Source organism: Phyllostomus hastatus, unplaced genomic scaffold (genome assembly GCF_019186645.2).
Source record: "Phyllostomus hastatus isolate PE091 unplaced genomic scaffold, TTU_PhHast_1.1 phas_contig_62, whole genome shotgun sequence".
Taxonomy (NCBI): Eukaryota; Metazoa; Chordata; class Mammalia; order Chiroptera; family Phyllostomidae; genus Phyllostomus; species Phyllostomus hastatus.
Window position 1 is genome coordinate 19,446,705 of NW_025333921.1, and position 21,241 is coordinate 19,467,945.

At 39.7% G+C, this 21,241-nt stretch overlaps 1 protein-coding gene across 4 annotated transcripts in view; it reads right to left on the reverse strand.

The window, feature by feature from the left end:
* SIN3A (SIN3 transcription regulator family member A) overlaps positions 1-21,241 on the reverse strand; it is a 61,592-nt gene that overhangs the window by 13,145 nt on the left and 27,206 nt on the right. For all 4 annotated transcript variants that reach the window (XM_045848576.1, XM_045848577.1, XM_045848578.1 and 1 more), the window contains 13 exons: positions 20,340-20,622; positions 19,310-19,561; positions 18,598-18,750; positions 18,300-18,458; positions 16,468-16,557; positions 13,992-14,110; positions 13,244-13,454; positions 12,819-12,935; positions 10,060-10,298; positions 8,509-8,692; positions 6,514-7,087; positions 3,834-4,003; positions 225-398 (listed from right to left, as the gene is read on the reverse strand). In XM_045848576.1, the coding sequence (XP_045704532.1) occupies positions 225-398; positions 3,834-4,003; positions 6,514-7,087; positions 8,509-8,692; positions 10,060-10,298; positions 12,819-12,935; positions 13,244-13,454; positions 13,992-14,110; positions 16,468-16,557; positions 18,300-18,458; positions 18,598-18,750; positions 19,310-19,561; positions 20,340-20,622 (2,725 nt within the window). The remainder of the gene's footprint in view (positions 1-224; positions 399-3,833; positions 4,004-6,513; positions 7,088-8,508; positions 8,693-10,059; positions 10,299-12,818; positions 12,936-13,243; positions 13,455-13,991; positions 14,111-16,467; positions 16,558-18,299; positions 18,459-18,597; positions 18,751-19,309; positions 19,562-20,339; positions 20,623-21,241) is intronic.

A 21,241-nucleotide genomic window follows, 5' to 3' on the forward strand; every position in this document is an offset into this window, starting at 1 on the left:
GCAGAATACAAAATTATAAAAAAATCATGTAAAACAAATTTTTTTAAGGCAAGAAAGAGACTGTCCTTGAAGATTTTATTTCCCCTTTTCCATGTTTTTGAATTTCCTTCAGTGGAATCACTAGGTCAAAGGGCCCTGGTCTGTATTTGACTTCTGGTGGAGACAGTCCCACATCTTACACTGTCACCAGCACAGTCCTTAACAACTACACGAGTAACTCTCACCTTAAAGCAGTTCTCATCTGACATGAGCTGCTCGGCCTTCCGCTGATATGCTGACTCCAAGAGACTCCTCGAAGTCTGTGTGTTCAGCTGGCCTCCAGTGGCCCCATTATTGTTTTCTGCCAGGTAAAGGTCAGTCACCTGTACACAGATCTCGTCGCTCACGATGTGCTGAAGCTGGAATCAAGCAAAGGCAAGTTGACAATGAACCAAGAAAATACTCCTTCCTGCCACACACTTAACCTTACTTTGACGTTCCAGTCACTTAACTCAAAATGGTCTGTTGGAATTGGTAATTTTAAAAAATAAGTCACACAAAACTACTATTCTTTTTATTTCCTTTGGAGAATAACTAAGCCAAAATCTTCAACTATATCCCTGGTCCATAAGTAAAAGTTTGAAATCTACTTTAAAGCAAAATCAAAGGCAATGGTTATTAATGTGCTGCTTATTTAAAGTTCTAAAGAACTTAAAAAAATTTATATGAAAGAAAATTCCCATGGCTTTCTATTTTTACAGCACTTCTTTACCATTTATAATTTGCTTTCACACATAATCTCATATGATCAATGTAACTATCCTGGGAAGAGCCTGAAGAGGGCATCCTGTTTTGTGAAACAAATTTGTATGTTAGATAAGAAAACTCACTGTATACCAAGGTGAGGAGAGAAGGCCCTAGAGAACCACGAAATTGGGATCCATGTCTATACCCGCAGCCCTAGTACAAAGTCTGAAACTCATTAGGCATTTAAGAAACTGGTGCTGAATTAACTGCAGAGACTCTCAGCTGAAGGAGCAGAGTCAGGATGAATACTCAAGCTTCCTGACTCCTAGGGCCAATATTCTTCCTAACACACCATGTATTTTCTACATCTCATAGAAAAGTATGGTACTTAAATTGTATATAACGTTAACTAATCTCCAAAATAGATCAATCATGATTGACTACTGATAACTTCTGTGACTACTTTATTAAATTATCTGATGACTAGACTGTTGAATCTTTGTTTCCATTTCCATGAATGAGGATATTTCTATTGTGAAATAAAAATTCCCTCAACTGAAACTACCCATTAAAATGCCAGAGAATGTGTAAAACAGATATAGCAGAAAGCGAAAAGTTAACTGCAGTATCAATTTGTCTATTTTAAAATTCTCATAACCACTAAGCCATTCTATTTTTAGGAAGATATATTCTTTTTGAAGTGCTAATAACTATAACAACTTCTTTTTGATATTTAAAAGTCTTAAATGACAAGTATGTGTATTTGTAGATAAATGGACAGAGTGCAAGGTCAGAGGATGAGTGATTTGATGGTGGTAGAAAAAGCAGCAACTGGAGAAGATTAAATACATTATAATTAGTCCAGACAACGGATTCTAATGGACCATTAAAATAATGCTTATTAAGCCCTGGCTGGTGTGACTCAGTGGATTGAGGACCAGCCTGCAAACCAAAGGATAGCCGGTTTGATTCCCAGTCAGGGCACCTGTCTCAGTTGCAGGCTGGGTCCCTGGTTAGAGGTGTGCAAGAGGCAACCACACATGGATGTCTCTCCCTCCCCCAAAATAAATAAAATCTTAAAAAAAAATGCTTATGACAACTTGGTAACAAAGTTTAAGATAGTGCTTTAGAGAGAACAAAAGCAGTATACAGGAAGTATATCCAAAGCATGGTCTCTGCCATGTTGATACTTGTGTTTTCTACCTTCTTATTAAAGTAGCCCAGGTCTCCCCACCCATATTGTCTTTTGGATATCTGGCCCCTTCTAGAGTCTTTGAACAGGGCAGCACTCAAATTCAGGAAGAACTAGGCAACTCCACCCCTAAGCCAAGCCAGATTTGCATTTCTGCTAATTTGAAATGACACAATGAGTATGCTTCGTAGACAGAGGAGCATCTGGATGGAAATACGAGGTAATATTTGGGTCAGAGGCACTGCCATGGAAAGCCAAAGCCTGGGTCAGGGGAAGATCCAATGTTCATCTGTGGAAAAGCACAAGAATGAAGTAGATATCCAGAACGAAGGCATGCAGGCAAAGGAAAAAATGTCCCAGTCCAATCCCTTTGTGGTCGGATATACATTGAGTTCTGTACTAGATGTCTGTAAGACTACTTACTGTACTCTTAAAACTAAATCCCTCTTTAACTAGCCTGGAAATGGTAAGATAATTGTATGGACTGATCTTGAAATATATGTTCTACCTCCAATCAGCAATGAACTCTGGGAGAATACCAAATGAGATGAGGTGAATGAGAAAAGAAATGCAAATCTCATGATCTCATTCCAAACGAGGGGTTAAGATGAGAACCATGAACATATGTTTTAAAAACACTGAATTTGGGTTTCTTGATGAAACCTATTTCCATAAAATAAGACTGAACATTATGTCTTGCTGACTCAAAATCATAACCAGGTACTTCTAGTAAATGGGCAAATTATATCTGTTGTTTCAAAAAACCAACCTCAGCTTATAAAACGTTTTATTAAACTTATAAAGTTGTCATGCTGGCATTATGAAGACGTTACTCCTAACTATAGCAGCAGCAAACCTGAAAGCAGAAACATAAGCACAAGGCAACTTTTAGGGGATGTCAATAATTTTAGTCTCTCAAAAATTATGACCACAGCTAATTGTATCCATATAGTGATTTCTGCCAGTCACCATACAGACCCCTCAAGGAAAGGCCTAATAATTTCTTCAACTTTCAGGAAAAAAAAAACTACCTGCCTGACAACTTCTGTGAAGATGTCAAGTCAGGTATGTGACACGTTCTTCCCTGACTCTGAGAAGGACGCAGAGCCAAGCACATTTTCAAGTTCAAGGCAAAAGCAGAGGTACTCTACAAAGAGTTCCATACTTTACCCTAAGAAAACACTTGAGCAACAAACTTTTCTTTCCACAGTGGCAGCGTAGACTCTAGAATTAGAATTTTCTTTTTACAAGTTTTCATTTTAAAGAAAGTAGTACACCAACTACAGACTCCCTTTGGGAGTTCAGAATTCAAGGAAAAGAAATGGAAACCTGACCACTGAATGCTATTTCCTATGAAATTAATATTTCTAAGACAACAAACATATTTACAAACTTGAAGGGTGCCACAGGAACAAACCACAAAACCAACCACAAACCTAACTCAGAGGGAACCCCACATAATGAGGTGGGTAGTATATTATAAAAGATGATACATGGAACCTTTCCTGTAAAAAGGACTTCAAATATTAAATGAGGAAGTCTATAGAATTACCAATACCTATGGAAGAGAAAAGGCTACAGCTGAGAGTTCAACCCTGGTAGATGAGAGCAGAACTGGACCAGGAGGACAAACAGCAGGCTCAAGACTAATGCTGGCTCAACAGTCAGCCAGCATGAAAGGAGTCAAACACCAGGTCTAAGGCAGTCTCATCTAACTGTGTGGGACACTGGGCAAAGCAGAGGAGTCAATTATGTGTAGAAATGCTGCCATTTTGTTAACAAGAGACATCCCACAGCACATTTACTTCCTCTCCCATCTACAGAAACATTAATACATAAGCATTGTTATAAACCCATTCTGAGCCTGGCCCATCTTTAGGTAAGGACATCTTTCCTTACCCCTCCTCACCCTCACCTGTCTAACGATGCTCTGGATGAGCTTGTCCATGGTGAAGGCAATGTAGGCATGAATGGTGAACATCTCTCGCAGTGAATCTTCATACTGTGATGAGTCGATATTGCCATCCAGCAGGCTCCGCACCATATCGAGGAAAGCTGGATAATAATCCTCTACATCAACATCCACTGTGGGAGAGATGGGACAGGTGAAGCCTTACCCTGCTAGGAAAAGATCAGGAGAGTAGGCAGGGCAGGTCCCACAGCTGGCCTACGGAGCACTGAAAGAACAAGCCCTAGATACACGGAACACGCCCCTCAGTCTGTAGAGACCCAATATGACAGGAGGCTACAATCAGCAGTGCTGTCTATGAGAGGACAGTGACTGTGCATTATACCAGCAGCTTCTACCACTGTGACCATGCCAGAAAGACACTTACTGACAGGCAGGCTGGGCTTTGCATGATAAGGAGCAAAATATCTCAGGAAAGAGGTTTCTTCAAAAAGTTGTTGGCTCCCCTGCTGAGGGAAACCTGCTCCCCCTGCCTGCAAAAAGCATTCTTCACATGAGGCACCTGCTCACAAAGCTACATCCAGGAAACATAGAGGAACAGATGAGAAAAGGCAGAGAGTAATACTTCAGCACTGAGAAACCTCAGGAACAGAGAAAAGGTGAGCAAATTAAATCCTCTATGAATAATGAAGTCATCTGCATTTGTTAAAGTTCTTTTGTTTAAAAATGAATTCCCAACGCTGTACTTCACAAATTGATCAAAGTGATCTGTAGATGCACATGAATCACTTCTGCCACCAGCTGGACCCTTACGAGTTGTTACGGAGATGCTGGCAACTAGCAGAGTGCACAGAATGGTGAAAAGACTCTGCCTACAGTTTACTAAAATAAGACCCATTTATTTATTTAAGACTCAAAAACATGAAGATCTGACAGTGACACGAGGGGCGTACTGGTTGTGTTTTTCTTGACCCAGGTACTGGTTACATAGGTGTGTTTACCTTGTAAAAATTCACTGAGCCATACAAATTCAGATTTGTGTACTTTTCAGTATATGTGTTGCATTTCAATAAAAAGCACACTAAAACGATGAAACTTTTCTGTTACTGACACTTGTTACCAGTTTATAAAGTCTGTACAGGGGCAAAAAGGCTGTAAGAGCAAAAGGTGACTATTTCTGTTTATCTGTGGTGTGAAACTCATTTAAGACAGATAAAACAGGACAATTACTATTTAGAAGCAGCAACTGGCTTGAGTTTCATCAGGGTATCACCTTGTTCAAAGCCACAACACAGGTATGACCTGTCCTGGTACCATAAAAAAAAAAACCACAACAAACAAACAAACAAAAAAAACTGTTCTGCCCTGGCTGGTGTGGCTCAGTGGACTGGGCACCGGCCTGTGAACTGAAAGGTTGCTGGTTTGATTCCCAGTCAGTGCACATGCCTGATTTAAGGGCCAGGTGGTGCAAAGGGCAACCAATCAATGTTTCTCTCACACATTGATGTTTCTCCCTCCCTTCCCCCTCTCTGAAAATAACACATAAAATCTTTAAAAAACAAACAAAAAAAACAACACCGTTCTGTCAGAATAAAGTTATGAGGGCAATGAACTATGATTGGTAAGACTGGCACTATCACTAACACTAATCTACGTAAGCCTCAAACCAAGATAAGTCAGTGGCAAAGCCAGGATTGGGCCATTTTCTCTTATTTCTACTCAAGCAGATGGAATTATCGCATTGAGGTCCAAAACTTGTCTCTTTCACACTAGGATTAATACAGATAAAGATTTTTAGAATTAATTCCCAGGGTCATTAGCTCTTCAACAGATTGAAGGCTAGGGTCACACATGGGCTTCTTACATCAGTAACAGTTAAAAAAAAAAAAAAAGGGTAATTTGCTCCACAGATTGGCTATTTCTTCAAGAACACAGAAAGAAGACTTCATGAAAAAGTTTTTGGCTCACAGCTCAGGTATTTAATTTATGAACTGAATGGTTATCTAGAAGTAGGTGGCACAGAATTACTTAAAGCACATGATTGCTTCCTTAACCCTTATTTGTTTTCCTTTTCCTGAGTTCTCTATCTTCATTCCTCTTCTGCCTACTCTGCTGCCTCACACCATCTCTTCAGCTCTAATCTTTCCAATCCCCTCTCTAGTTATTAGAATGAGCCAGGAACCCCTCTGGTTGAAGAGAAGTCCTGCCCAAGAACATTAGAAAACCCGCATCTGTCTTAGGTATGAACAATTAGGGGTGTAGTTATGTCACGGAGTGGAATCATCGATGTCATTTCCGACCTGTCTTTTAAAACACTTTGCATTAACCCAGAGATGGGGTATTTGGCAAATTGATGGCAACTGATACCCTCTTCCCTGGTGTCCACAGTACTAGCCATTGAGTGTTCACGATCCAAGCACTACACAGGGTGGTTTACATATTTTCTCCAACTCTCCCAACAACCCCACAAAGTAACAAGCAGCACTTTCATTTTTCAGAGAAACAGGTTCAGAGAGTTTAAGTAAGGTGTAAGCTGCACAATGAAGACTCGAACTCCCCCGAGGCCTGCCTGTGCTCCATGTATAAAAGGAAACAGCCCCAAGTCTAACTAGGTCCCATCCCAAATTCACCAACCCCGCATCCTCTGTGAACACATCTTCTGTAAACCAGCAGTTCTGGCACTCACTAGGTTCTTTGAGACGGAGCTGGATGGCAGGGCTGTCACTCTTGTCTCGTTTTATGCCCAGCACTTCCCGCTCCCACTCCCTTTCTCGGTTTTCTTCTTCAATCTGCCTTTCTGCTTGGGAGCAAATTCGCAGAAGCCTCAAGCAGAGAATCTGGTGCAATCGCATAAAGATGTACCAGTTGTTATTAACATAGAAGAGGTTGTAGACTTCATCCATCCCTCTTAGCTTCTGCGCTGTTGTGTTACTAAACAGTAGCTTAGACTTAGGGGGACTTCCCCCAACACCATTGTGCTTCTTAGCTGCCCCTGTGGCTTCATCTACATCCATCTCTTCTTCTTCCTCCTCTTCTACATCTGAGAGATCACCCCTCTGAGCAAAGAGCAGATCTGGAATAAAGTGATACATGATCTGCTTGATTTTGTACTTGTCCTCCTTCTGAATGCCTGCCTGCCTCTTCACATGGTGGATAATCAGGGCAGCAGCGTCCTCCAAGATCTGCTTGTCTTCATAGGCCAGTGAGAGGTGTGGGCCAGCAGGAACACCAGCATTTTCTTCTGTAGCCTGCTCTTGCCTCTACCAGGAGAGAGACACAAAGTAGTAAGTGCTATATCCATGGCAACAACAAACAGACCTACAAGACAACACCATGAGTACATTCAATTATTAACCATAGTGGCTAGTATTTTCCAATCCAAAACTTCCAGAAACAATAAAGTAATGTGGAATATGTGGTTTGAGAACAAAATATTGGTACCTTCTAGATTTTGAAGACTTACAGGAAACAACAGGATAGAATTTGGACCATCTTCTAAAATTCTAAATTAGTATTCATGGAGGATACAACATGACGTCTAGGATTCACTTTAAAGTACTTCTGGGAGTGGGAATGAGGGTGTTAGATGTAACATTGGCAAAATAGGGATGATTAAGCTTATGCAAGAGTTCATTTTACTATGCTCCCCCTTTTGTGTGTATGTTGACATTTTCACAATAAAAAGTTTTGTAAAATTCAAGACCACACCGCTTCCAGGAATTCTCAACCACATTGCATCTGTATGTCTATCTATCACTTAAGACTATGAGGTCAAAGAAGCAGGACTACTTTCTTATTCATCTCTGTATCCTATTTCCTGTACTACATATATAATCCTTATAAGTATGTTGAATAAATGAGGATTAGAAGGAGTTTGGGGATCAATGAGAGAGGTTTAAGTGGTGGGAAGCTGAGATAGACTAATGAATACAATGTACTGCTTGAGGGAAGTGAGTGGGGAGAGAGGTGGTGTTGTCAACTAAAAGCAGGAGGGTAAACTGGGAAACCAGTAAAACAACTTAGGTACAAAGGTAAGGCTTATTTTACTTTTTAAAATTTTGTTTATTTAATTTAGAAGGGAAGGGATGGAGAAAAAGAGGGATAGAAACCTTCACCAGTTGCCTCTCAACACCTATAACCAGGGACCTGGCCTGTGATCCAGTCATGTGCCCGGGCGAGGAAGCAAACCAGCAACCCTTGCCCCTGACTGGTGTGGCTCGGTGGATTGAGTGCCAACCTATGAACCAAAGGGTTGCCAGTTCAATTCCCAGTCAGGGCATATGCCTGGGTTGCAGGCCAGGTCCCCAGTGGGGGGCTTTCAAAAGGCAACCACACACTGATGTTTCTCTTCCTTTCTTTCTGCCCCCCTCCCACTCTGTCTGAAAATAAATTAAAATCTTAAAAACCAAACCAAACCAAACCAAACCAAACCAAACCCAGCAACTCTTTGGTTTGTGGGATGATACCCAACCTACTGAGCCACACCAGACAGGGTAAAAGGTGAGGTTTAGAGTTAAAATGGTAGAATCAGGAACAGAAGCCTATGACAATTACAAAGCAAGAATCAACAAGTCTTAAGAGGGTCTAGCTTTCATATAACAATGCTCATTTCCAGGAATCAAAGCTATATGAAATACAAAGATTAGAGACCTCTCTCAGGGGGTAGAGACCTCCAGCTCACCTCATCATAGATACTCTCAATCTCGTTGAGTAAGCTCTTAGACCTCAGAACCTTGGTGTCGTTCTGTTTAAAGTTGATGCCCTGGTGGTCCAGAGACTTCAAGTAGTATTTCTCATTTTGCTCTCTCCAAACTTTGTTAAAACCCCTCTGAGCTTCTCGCCATTCTTCCTCTTTCATCTTCAACCTAGCAGGGTGTGAAGGTGGGGTGGAAACAACAAGGTGGGTTGGAATCCTGGTTTTGCTGTACTAGCCACAGACAGGCTAGTACATAGCCAACTACATGTTGTACTTTCCTTACCAGTGAAATACAGGAGTGAGAAGTATGTCACATTTATTTCAAAAGTCAAAAAGGTATGCCTGTCAAAATTATTGGTGGCTTAACAAATATGCAAAGTCTTTAATTCTGTTACATGAGGAAATTACTCATTCAAGATTTGAGGGAAGTAATTTGTCCCAAAGTCAGAAATCCTACCTAAAATAGTTTTTTCTCAAACAGCAGTCCATGGAATAGCCTTAAAAGAAGGAGTTTTCATCCTTGGCTAGTCAAAACAAAGTTAAACAAGTTTGTCTGTTACAGAACCTCTAAGAATGTTTCTATGCTAAAGTAAACACAAAAGTCCAAGAGCAGAGAGCCTGTACAGTTTGGGAAGTTCTGATGAGAACCAACTGACCCTCCAGACGAGGAGAGGAGAGTAAAATAAAAAAATAACACAGGAACTGAATATCTCAAAGCAAAAAGTTAAATACTACTAGCAAAAAGAGAAATAACCTGTGGTAACATTTGAGGGGAAGACTTGAGAGGAACACTAAAATTGGGGCATCCGTGCAGCAGACAAGAATTCCTTTTCACCAGGTGATAAATATTGAGTGAGCACCAAGCCCTTAGCTGGGATTCACACTGTGGTCCAGAGTGCTGCGGACTTGGAGGAACCTAGGGCTCAGCCCTGACTTGAGTCTTTCCTTGATGCCTGATCACAGATGGGCACAACAGCCCCTCTACACCTCAGGCAGAAAGCTTATTAGGAGAAAGAATAAGAAATTCTTGTAAAAATCGCTACCTAAGTCTTTTTAAATAATGTGTATCAATTTTACAAAGACAAAGGGTGACTCTTAAAATCAAAGATGTTACAATGGTTAGTACTAAACACCAGGGAAGATGGATGGTGGCTTTCTTCTTTGTACTTTCCTCCACTTAAAGCATGGCCTCAAACAGAGCACTCCATTATGGCTTTTCAAGGTTTGTCCTCTACTGTTGGTTACACAGAACCCCATCAAGAAGCTCTACCAGCATGCTCGCTTTGGCAGCACATACACTAAAACTGGAATGACACAGAAAAGAGTAGGAGGACCCCCAAGTGAGAATAACATGCAAATTTGTGAAGCATTTTATAAATAAATAAATAAATAGAAGAAGCCTCACTATCCCATGCTGTACCTGATTTCCAACAACCAGATTGGGGAGAAATGGAGGTACCATGGTTAAAAACAAGTTTTACTTTAGGGGACATCCTGAAGCACCCAAGAGCACAAAGGGCACATTTGCTCATATACCTTTTAAGGACAATGGGGACGGCAATGGAGGGGTTCTTCCTCAGACCATCAATGATGTCAGCTGCTTTGTCAGCATATATCCTCTGGAGTGCTTTCCGATGGATGACTTCTGATGTGCCCCCAAGGGTGTTGTCCAAGCGAAACTTGGCTTGTTCCTCAGCGGACAGGCGGGAGAGCTTCTTCTGTATTGCTTCCAAAACCCGGATTGTTGCCAGATTGGTCTCTAAAACTACATCAAGCTAAAAAAAAAAAAAAAAAAAAAGAGTGTGCTCAGGACCCAAACCAGAATAGAACAGTAGTCAGGAGTATTAGGGTGAGGTATCAAACTCCCTGGAAGGGAGTCCTGGCTCTGCTGCAATAGCCTCAGAAGACTCTTTTCTTACCAGTAAATTAGGGATAATAGCACCTACTCTCATAGGTTGTTTTCTGGATCAAATGATACAATTCTCATGAAGGGTTGTGTGCAATGCCTAGCAAATACCAAACATCAATAAATGATCAATAAGCGGTAGTCATTACTTCTACCACTGCCAGTATGTTTGGTTTAAGACTACTAACCCCAGATTAGAAGGCCCTAACAGGAAGCAACCTTACAAACGCTATTCCCTGAACTTTCCTGAACTGCTGTTACAAATAGTAACCAAAAAAAAATAAAAAAAAATAAAAAAAAATAAAAATCCTAAAGAGACAATTCAGGATGATAACTCTCAGTCTTATGAGAAAAAAAGTTCAGGGTAACTGTAAATATTTAAATATTTAATGGCCTTGCTCACTTATCATTCCTTAAGAACTTCAATGTTGTATGTGTAGGGACCCATTTAAATTCTTACTGAACTCCTGGCACTTATCTGGCAAGGGCCTAGTTTGACCTGATTAAGGATATGACTGGCAGCCTTTGGGTTAACTTTTCTTATAGCCTTAACACAAGAATCTTTAAATGAGAAACAGAAAATAAAGTAAATAAGTAAAGTAGTCTCAAGGGCCTACGAACAAATGTCTATAGAAGTTTCGCGCCCTGGCTGGCGTAGCTCAGTGGATTGAGCACGGGCTGGGAACCAAAGTGTCCCAGGTTCGATTCCCAACTAGGGTACATTCCTGGGTTGTACATTCCTGAGGCCATAACCCCCAGCAACCGCACATTGATGTTTCTCTCTCTCTCTCCCCACCTTCCCTCCCTAAAAATAAATAAATAAAATCTTAAAAAAAAAAAAAAAAGAAGTTTCGCTAAGTTTTCTAGTTTTGGGACTGTAGTAGTCATTTTCTCAAATATTTCTGGTTCCCCCACCCCCAATTTTGGACAAAAGATGAACTGAACATCCTGGCTCCTTGTGATTAGATAGGAACATGTTTGTAACTAGTTCTGGCAAATGAATTGTGAACAGGTGGATCAGAGTAATGTGTATTACTTCCAGGCTACAGCCATCTTTTTCCTGGCCAATGACTGGCAGCTTGGGCTCCCAAGTAACTCTGAGGAGCAGAATCCCCTGCTCCTGAAGGAACAAATCTGTTTCTTCAAGCCACCAAGATTAGGGGATTGTCTATATAAGATCGCTCACCTATCCTGATGCATAAAAGAATGTTCCTTGGAAACCACTGCATTGATAAGAGATTTTCAGAAAGTATGCTCCTTCAAACTAACCCATCTCACCCAACCCTAAACACATACACACAGATAACACTTCTGTCACTTTTACTACTATAATCACACATGGGAAAATGAGCATGTTATCCTCTTGCTTGCATACATACCAGCTGAGAACAGAACCATCCCATCAAAAAATAATGTCAATCTCTGCTTTCCAATTCATCTAACCTGACTAAACATACATGAGCAATGTTTTCTTTAGCCTAATAAAATTTTCCACGATAGTTAACATCTATCATGATATACTTTTCTACAAATGGCTGAAGCTCTTCATTAACCCCGGGGCAGAGATGGCCAATCATCTGCCAGTGGCCAAGTAACATGGTTCTTCATTTACAACATGCCCAAGGCAGCTGGAATGAGTGTGGAGTAACTGTCAGAGGGCTAAATCAGTACGGGTTAACAAAGAACAAGGTATCACCACCCATCCATAAGGATAAGCAGGGCCAGTCAGTTTTATATAATAAATACATTAAATAGGATACATGTAATTTTACTTCTTTAGATACATTCAACACGCCCTTTTCTTGTCGAAAATATCAATGATCATGGGGGATTCAGAATCCATTTTCAGTACTCCCACTCCTGGCATAGGGGCTATACCAGCTCATTTATTCACTCAAGCTACTTCCCAACCACTTTAAAATAAAGTCCCTACTTTAACTTTCTTTCAAAAAGTACCACACTAACATCAGAAATATGAAAGAATACCAGTTCTCACAGGAGAGTTGATTTCACCTATTAAGAGTAACAATACACTTTAAAATAACTTCAAGCAGCTTTAAGAAAGCCAAGTAGGCCTTACTACAGTACTAAGTTTATTTACCATGTAACATAGTAACCTCTAAAATGGAATTAAAAATTCAAATAATTATTTGGCTATCATGGATAATTTCAGTTAGAATGGTTTATGTGGCCTAGGTAAGTCACATTTGACATAAAAAATATTACTAGCATATTTGACAAACTCTTAAAGCATGGTAAGTACAATAAGCATTTACCACAGAAGAACATAAATGTTCTTCTGTGAGCCAACCCTCACAGATAGGTGTTTAAGATACCTTATTTACCATCTCCCATTTCCCCAAACTTCAAATGATAAAGGTGTTTGTACCTCAAAGCGTTCATCTTCACAACGATAGATATGTTCTTCATACTGAGTTTTCTTGGAACTAACAAAGGTGGAGTCCTCAGACCAGGAAGGGAAGGAAACCCAGGTATCATTTAAAACCTTTAGGTAAAACAGAAATTGAAACACAAGTGTAACAAAGCTTTCTAGTGATTAATTGTTCTCAATAAAAAGACAAAGCTCTAGAGAAAGGAGGAACATTTAACATTACAAGCTTCACCTTTAGCAAGTTTACAAATGATACTAGATTAAGAAAAAGGTTCTGAAATAAGTATAAACACTTTCTCTTTTGAAAAAAGACAGAAAAGGATCTTGATTTCCTCAATGATATAAATTCTTGATCCCTGAGACCATTCGCATCCGGAGAAAGCTAAAGATCTGGTGGTGTTCCTTTCTGGGGAAGGCCTTACCTCTTTACAGAGAGGAGTCCGTCCTGTACACTTGGGCTGCTGGTAACTCTTTGGGAGGGCTCGATAGCTGGAACCCAATCGTTTACACGAGGCATAATCTATCTCCATGGCAATGCCTTCTGTAGCTCGTTCCTTTGGAAATGTTTCCAAATGTACAGACTCCTTATAGCCCAGAAAGTTTTTAAACCAATTAAACAACTCAGGGAATTTCCTGAAAAACCAACCCAAAAAACTGGTGAGCAATTAGAAGCATGATGTACTTATCCTGAGGTACAGCTACCACTATTTGGTGTTGGGTCAGAATTCTGCTACTAGGGACAAATTCCATTGGCAATTACTGCTTCTGAGCATTTGGCTTCCCCTTTTCTTGTAGGGTGCACTAAGGTCAGTTAGGGTGGTGAAGGATGAGTGCACTGAAATCAGACAAAATCAGTCATTCTTTTAATCAGGAATACTGCTTCGATATTCAGATCATCTTAGGTTATCAAATATAGTCGAGATTCTAGAACCCTGAAGAAACTGGTCTCTATAACAAACAACTGACACTGATCAGGGATGCCCTATTTTTTCATCTCTACAGTTGAAATAGAAGACTTTCCTCCCAGAAGACTCTGTCATTGACAGACTTCTTTGAACCAACTAACCTAACACAATCAAACTAATTTTTCCTATCACATATTCTCATAAACTAAGTTTTATTTCATTCCAATATCACATATCAGGACTAAGCACCCTCAACTCTACTTACCCCAGGAAAGGAGAGACTAACTGCACAAGCTCAGCCCGAGAGATAACCTCCTGGTTGAAGATAACAAGACAGCGCAGGAAATTCTCATAGGCCTCTGCACTACGCAGAGCCTTTCGGACCTTGTGGAGAGAACCAGAAGAGAAATGGTTAATTGGGGAATGAAGAGATCCTGGATCACTTTATTATTTTTGTTTCAAAGATTTAGCTTTCTAAAATATTTTATTTATTTATTTCTAGAGAGGGGGAAGGGAGGGAGAAAGAGAGGGAGAGAAACATCGATACTGAGGGATTAAACCAGCCATCTTTTGCTTTGTGGGATGACGCCCAACCAACGGAACCACACCAGTCAGAGTGATCCTGGATCACTTTTAAATGACTAGGGAAATTTGAAGTTATCTGATAATACTAACAAATTAATGTTAGTTTTTTCAGATGTGATCATGATGTTTGAAAAAAGGCTTTATTTTAAAAGGAATCAGCCCTGGCCAGTGTGGCTGAGAGTCATCCCGTGACTGAAAAGGTTGTGTCAGTGACATGCCTAAGTTACCGGTTTGATCCCCGGACCAGGCGCAAATGGGAGGCAACCAATCGATGCTTGTTTCTTGCATCAATGCTTCTCTCTCTCCCTTCCTCTCTCTAAAAAAGCAATGAAAAAATGTCCTCAGGTGAGGATAAAAAATTTTTTTTAAAAGGGAAACTTAGTAAAAATATCTATGAATGAAATAATACAGTATGTGTGATCTGTCTGCAGTAGATGAGAGCACACATGAAAGAAGTACACTGGCTTGCAGCTGGATGATGATGGGTACATGAGGAGTCAGTTTAACTGTTCTCTTCAATTTCACCTATGTTTAAAATTCTCCGTAACAAAAAAATTTTTAAATGAGATCCTGAAATAAGACATTTACCTCCTCATATGATCAATTCTCCAAATCCAAATCAGTTACTCAAGCTTTTGTTTCCTCTCCTAACAGATGTTTACAGCAAGAGTTTTATCACCACTGTTTTCAAACTCTGGTAATCTTACATAATGACCTTTTAAAATAAGATACTTGTGTCTTCTGACTCAATTCTTTCCCTCCTTCCATTTATAATATCGATCATTTTAATATCCAAAACCTAAAATGTTCAATGGCATAGGCAAAGTAAAACTAGCCTGGCTAGATGAAGAAGCTGAAGTTGCAATTTCAGTAGTAAATATTTAGCATTGTAGTCCTTTAGTGAACGATCACAGACCCCATGCTTTATCAAGAACCCCTTCTCCAGGCCCCCATTTACTTTTCATAACTCCCAATCAGTAGATACTATGTGGAATATGTACTTTCAAAGCCAAAGATAAAAGAGCACTTCACTGTTGTACAATACACCATATTTTCTTTAACTCTTATTAGCCTTTAAACATACACAGAATAGTCTAACGAACCCCACATTCTCACCCAGCCTTAATGATCAACATATAGTGAATTTGGTTTCATCTATGCCCATTTCCCCACCAATGAATTTTAAAGTGAATTCCAGATATTTCATCTATACCTAATGCAGTATGTATTCCTAAAAAAGAAATAAAGAAAAAAAAATACCATCATTCTTTAAAAACTAAACTTATTTAGTTTCCCAATTCCACCCTTTCCTTGACATTTGTTGATTGTGACTTGGACTTCTACATTTGCCTTAAAAGCATCAAGCAGCCTTTGGAAATGATTTAAGTCAGAGTCAAGGGCTCAACTATTTTGCAGAACAGATCACACAGGCACAGCAAGCCAAAAAGAGATCAAGAAGCACCAATCGTGGAAATGCTAAATCATATGTACTTTTGCAAAAACCCCAAATTGCAAGACTGGGTAAATCACCAGCAGATCACCTCAAGCTGGCTTCTGCCAGTGAGAAGTCTGACAGTTGCCAGCAATTTTGATGAAAGTAGCCTGCTAATCATCAAGTCGTCTCCAATGAGGAAGTTAGACACAGGAGAAAGGTCAAACTAATACACCCTAAAACACTGTTTATACCAGTGATCACCATCCCAGGCTGCTTATCAGAATCACCTAGAGAGCGCTGACAACATACAACTAAATCAGAATCCTGAGGAACCCTGTATGTGATAATACAAGTAAGTATCACAAGCAATCAGAAGATTACAAGTCATTTTAAGTCTTCAACAATTAGTGCACTGATATTCCCCACTTTCCACTGTACAGACCTGGACATCTGCAATAGGGAACTCCAAACACCTTTTGAGAGTTTTTAATATCATGCATTTTGTTAAAGCTATTTTCCACCATGGAAAATGCTGTATTTTGCTGCAAACTATTTGACAAAACCAAAGCAGACAATGCTACCATTTCTCTCGGAAACTATGTTAAATAGTAGAAAGTCCTAATCAGGCTGATGCCTCTAAAGAAAAAAATCATCTTGGGGATGGAGTGATTTTCTTTTGGCATAATGGCTGATATTAAATCTAATTCATTCATTTACTCACCTTATCAAAAAATAATGATTCAGTTCCTACACCATGCTTGCTGGCATCTGCCATAGAAGAATCCTTTAGGCTGAGCAATTTGGGTTTCTTCTGCAAAAAAGGGAAAACACAAACATGTTAAGATTCAAAGGGTGAATTCCTCTGAGTATTATTTTCATGTGTCCAAATGGTTTTCTTGTTAACCACTGCTGATTAATAATTTGCAACAAGTGAGAGAATTCAAGTCAGTAACTCATAGCCTACAGGATTTCCACCTGTTTCCTCCTCTTTCAGTTTGCCTGTCAGTTTTTTACCACAGAGGTTCACAGATCATTCTACTACCCAAATATCCTCCCTACAAATTGTCACAGAATTAGTATCTTTCCTATTCCATGGGCCACAAGAAACTTTATTTGGTACATAATGCCACTGCCTTGTCTTCCTCGCTGTGGAGGCAGAAGAGGCTGTAAAAAGAGCTGGAGTGTATTACCTAGAGTGGACAGAAATCAGTCTTTAACTTTTAATTATAGTTCAATTTAAAAATTCGTGAAAAGAGCATAGCATATTTTCCTAACAGAAGGAATTAACTATCTTTCAGCAATATCCACTCAGACCAATTTAAGACTGTTCTTTCAAAGGGAACAAACAGGTCATAACGTAACTGTCAGGCAAGGGCTGACTTTTAAAAAGCAACATCTCAATTATCTGTGGAGAAACACAAACTCTGGGACAAGCAACACATTTACCTTTGCCACCCCAGAGCTTACTTGCTGAGCAGCCGTAGCCACTGCTCACGCTGCCTGAGCAGAAAGTAGGGAGGGATTTCTAACCCCCAATGTAGCGTTTCCACCTGTGGTTAATCACGTGTGGGAGAAGACCAACTCATGAGTGGAGCAAATCTGCTGACCTGATTCTTGCTATCCTTATAAATAATACTTTTTATTGAAGAAATAGAAACTATGACTGTGTTCAACTTGCTTTTGAAAGAGAAACCATTACAAACACTAAAAAATTAGATCTTCAAAAGTATTAATAATACCTAACAAGCCAGTCTTTGTAGTTATCTGCTTAATCACCGGTCATCTCTTACTATTAGAAATTCTACTAGCTTTTATTCTTTAACAAAGCTCTGCAAACAAGCATCTCTTCCATGTTATGTACTGCTGTAAAATTTACTGAAGCAACACCTCAGTCCCTACACCTACCCCTCTCCACGATAAAGAGGGAGGGAGCAGGCTCAACTTTCTGCAGGCAGATCAGGATTGTTGTGACAAGTCACTAACAGTAGTTTAAGACCTCCTTCTGTTATAACCAAAAGGTCCTACAACTTGGAGATTAACAGGATACAGATACGATCAGGCAAACCAAAAAAGGAGCTTGGGCAGGAGAGGTCGACAGATGAAATCGATCTCATAAAGCACAGGCACTTCACTCACAGAAGAATCTCAGAGATCACTGACTTGTATCTGAAACAATTATCAAACCTAGTAATCTTTCTTAGCACAAGGCAGGTTTAAGGCTTCAAATCAGAAGAAAAAAATTAATGTCTCAGAAACTCTTAGCAGAAAAAAAAAACAGATGACACCTATCAGCAGAGAGAGAGAAAATATAGAGGAAGCCAATAAAAACTCAAAAAAGTGCACAGTGATCTGAGTCATTAGTGGTATTCTAACCTTCTTTTGCAAAGCCAGATAAGCTTTTGCACTGAGTTTCTGTGCCATGTACCCTCACTCTGAAAATCCAGGATCCAATTATCTACACACACAGGCTAAGAACACAGGACCAACCCTAGAGTACCTCTCCACTACACTTGCTCCTGAAAATCCAAATGAGCAGCCACTACTCATCCTCACCTTCACCGGAGGGGTGGTTCCTGTTCCAGAATGCCTCCGGATCTGGCAGCCATTCTGGCTGGGCCTCTGTGGCTTATTGTTCAGTTGGGGCTTCTTCACAGTTCCTCCATGGTCATTTCTCACAGAATCAACCTTCTCCGCAGTTGTTTTGCTTAAAAGCTAATTAAGACATATGAAAGAGATTAGTGTTCTCATCTAAGCAAGCAAGAATCATTTAGAAAAAGTGACTTTCTGATTCCAGCTTCCTAACTCATCTAAGATAATTCTAAATAGCATAGTTCTTCTAAATAAAACTTACCACAGAGCTGTTGGCGTCTGGTAAAAACTGTCCAAACTCTGATAACAGATCTTCCTGATTTTTAAAAAGACGAGCCACCTGAGCATAAACCTCCTGCTCAGTCAATGCTGGAGTGTAGTTTCCTCCAGCTTCCTTGGCATTTCGCTGCTCTTTCTGATAAATTGTAAATGGGAAGAGATCATATTGGAGGAGCATTGTTTTGAATAAATCACTTTCGCACATTTTTTGAGATGTATGATAGGAACTCTGTGTGCTATCTACTTGGGCTGCCTTTAAGAACAAAGTCTATACTCATAGAAAGTGTTTTGACTACAAGCTTTGAGAAAGAAGTGGAAGATGGTGGTTGACAATTCCTTTTAAAACTAGGGCAGTTAATACGTGAATGTGCAGGGGACTACTATCAATGTATAAAACACAGAATATTAGAAAAATTTCTCCTCCTATTGTAGATTAACTTTAGGACACAAGTCATCCTCTGAACTTCACACATAAATAATTATTTCACAAGGCAGTATCTTTAAAACCTAACTACCTGCAATAAGGCAATTAAAGCCAGGCAATCAATGCTTTATAAATACATTATCACAGTTTCTAACTGGTTTATTTTCAGTAAGAATTAGGGGACACAATAATATTTGTTCAACTTCTTCTTGGACTAGATGTCTTCAGAGGGTGACCTGGTTAAGATAGGTTAGAAGGGCAACTCTCTTACCTGATATGTGTGCAAGATCTCCAGGAATGCTTTGTAGATGTCTGGTTGGCCCTGGAACCTGTTCTTGATCTTATTAACATAGTTGATGGCATGATTAAACTCCACAGGCTGATTGTTCTGCAAGGATGGGGCCGTTCCCAACGAGATTGTCACTGGTGTATGAGGTTGGACGGGTGGAGAGCGTGGGGATGCATATGGTGGGAGTGGGGGGGTCTGCTGGCTGGCGGGAGTATGTGCTTGTAGTTGGGAAGGCTAAAAAGAAAAAAGTCTTTATTCTCCTCAGGAACACAAATGGTTTGACACAGGAAAAAAAGTTCAAACTAAAGAGACACAAGGTGTCTGATTAACCTATTTATTCATGTTGGCCATGCCATTTCAGCCCAACTCAAATTACATTGGGCAGGGGTGGGAAGTATAGAGGGTCCACAATTCTAAATCAAGTATTTCAGTCTCAAAATTCTAAATACAGCCTTAAAAGTCGGTGCAGGGAAGAACTTTTTATATGCAATTTTAAGCACACTAGCTCAACAGGTGCAAATACAATAGAAAAAACTTCACTCTACATATGCTGTGTCTTTAGTGTCAAAAGACACTTCAGTGTTATAGTACCTCCACATCAAAGTTTCCTATGCCAGCTTAGTCCAACAGAACTGTCTGAAATGATGGAAATGTTCTTTATTTACATTGTCCTGGATGATACCAATTAGCCACATGAAGCTAATGAGCACTTGAAATGTAGTGAGTGCAACTGAAAAAGTGGTTCATTCCCAGTAAGAATTAGGGGACACAATGTTTATTTTAATTAATTTAAATTTGAAGAGTCCTAATAGGTTGTTGATATTTTGATTTAAACAGACATCTAAACATGTGGTATGTACATGTGAACCATTTTACAGAGATGTGACTACTGAACCTTCTCTGATGAAATCACTGTAACATATATATCTAGTCTTACCTAAAGGGGAAATGTCAAAGGAGGATGCTTTCTAGGAATGCATTTCAAGTGATGTAAAATTTTCCAAGTGCTTACCTTGTTGACTTTGGCAGGTGGTGGCTGAGGAGCTGGCTGGGCAGGAGCTGGAGCTGACTGGGCTGAAGGCTGGGAAGGATGCTGGGGTGGTGGTTGAGGCTGGGGTTGGATGCCATGGGTGGGAATCTGATGAACCTGGCCAGGAGTCGTCACATTCACCATGTCATTGGTTTGCACCTCAATCTTGTAGCCAGGGGGCAAGAAGGTATTGAAGCCCATAATCAGGTCTGGGTGGCCTTTGAACAGCTGGGATACACGACTTATCACTCCCGGAGTGTCAATGCTGATTAAAAAAACAAAAACAAAAATTAAAGTGGTAAGATTGAAAAACACTCTAATATGAAAAAAGTTTCACATTACATTCTCTAAAAGGAAAACAAATAAAAATCAGTCTGCTTATTACAAAGTTAAGAACATACGAAGAAATATGAAATTTCAAAGACATTTACTTAATATTCAAAGAGATTTGGTCACAACTTTGAACAGAATATATATTCATGGTAATAGTCCTATCAAGCAAATACTCAGATAAACCTAAAGCTGCAATCTCCATGCAAGATCCAACCTGTGATACAACAGTACAAATCATGTATCTACACTGTTCAGATTAGTTAGCTATTCTCTTATAATAGTGAACCATGCCAGAATATTAGTATCTTAAGCCAAAGAGCAAGTAGTCTGATCATTTCAGTCTACCTTCACTGATTGAGGTGAAGTCCTAAGAAAACTTTAGTTAAAGAAAAATGTACCAGTAGGAAGAAAACAAAGATCTAGAGCCTATGATTTTCATCAACAAATCAATACATAAAATTAAAGCATAACCCTGAAAATTAAGCTCCCAAAAGAAGACATCCATTATCTTTCAGGAGAGCAGAATAAGCTTTTCACCGCCCCATCAACAT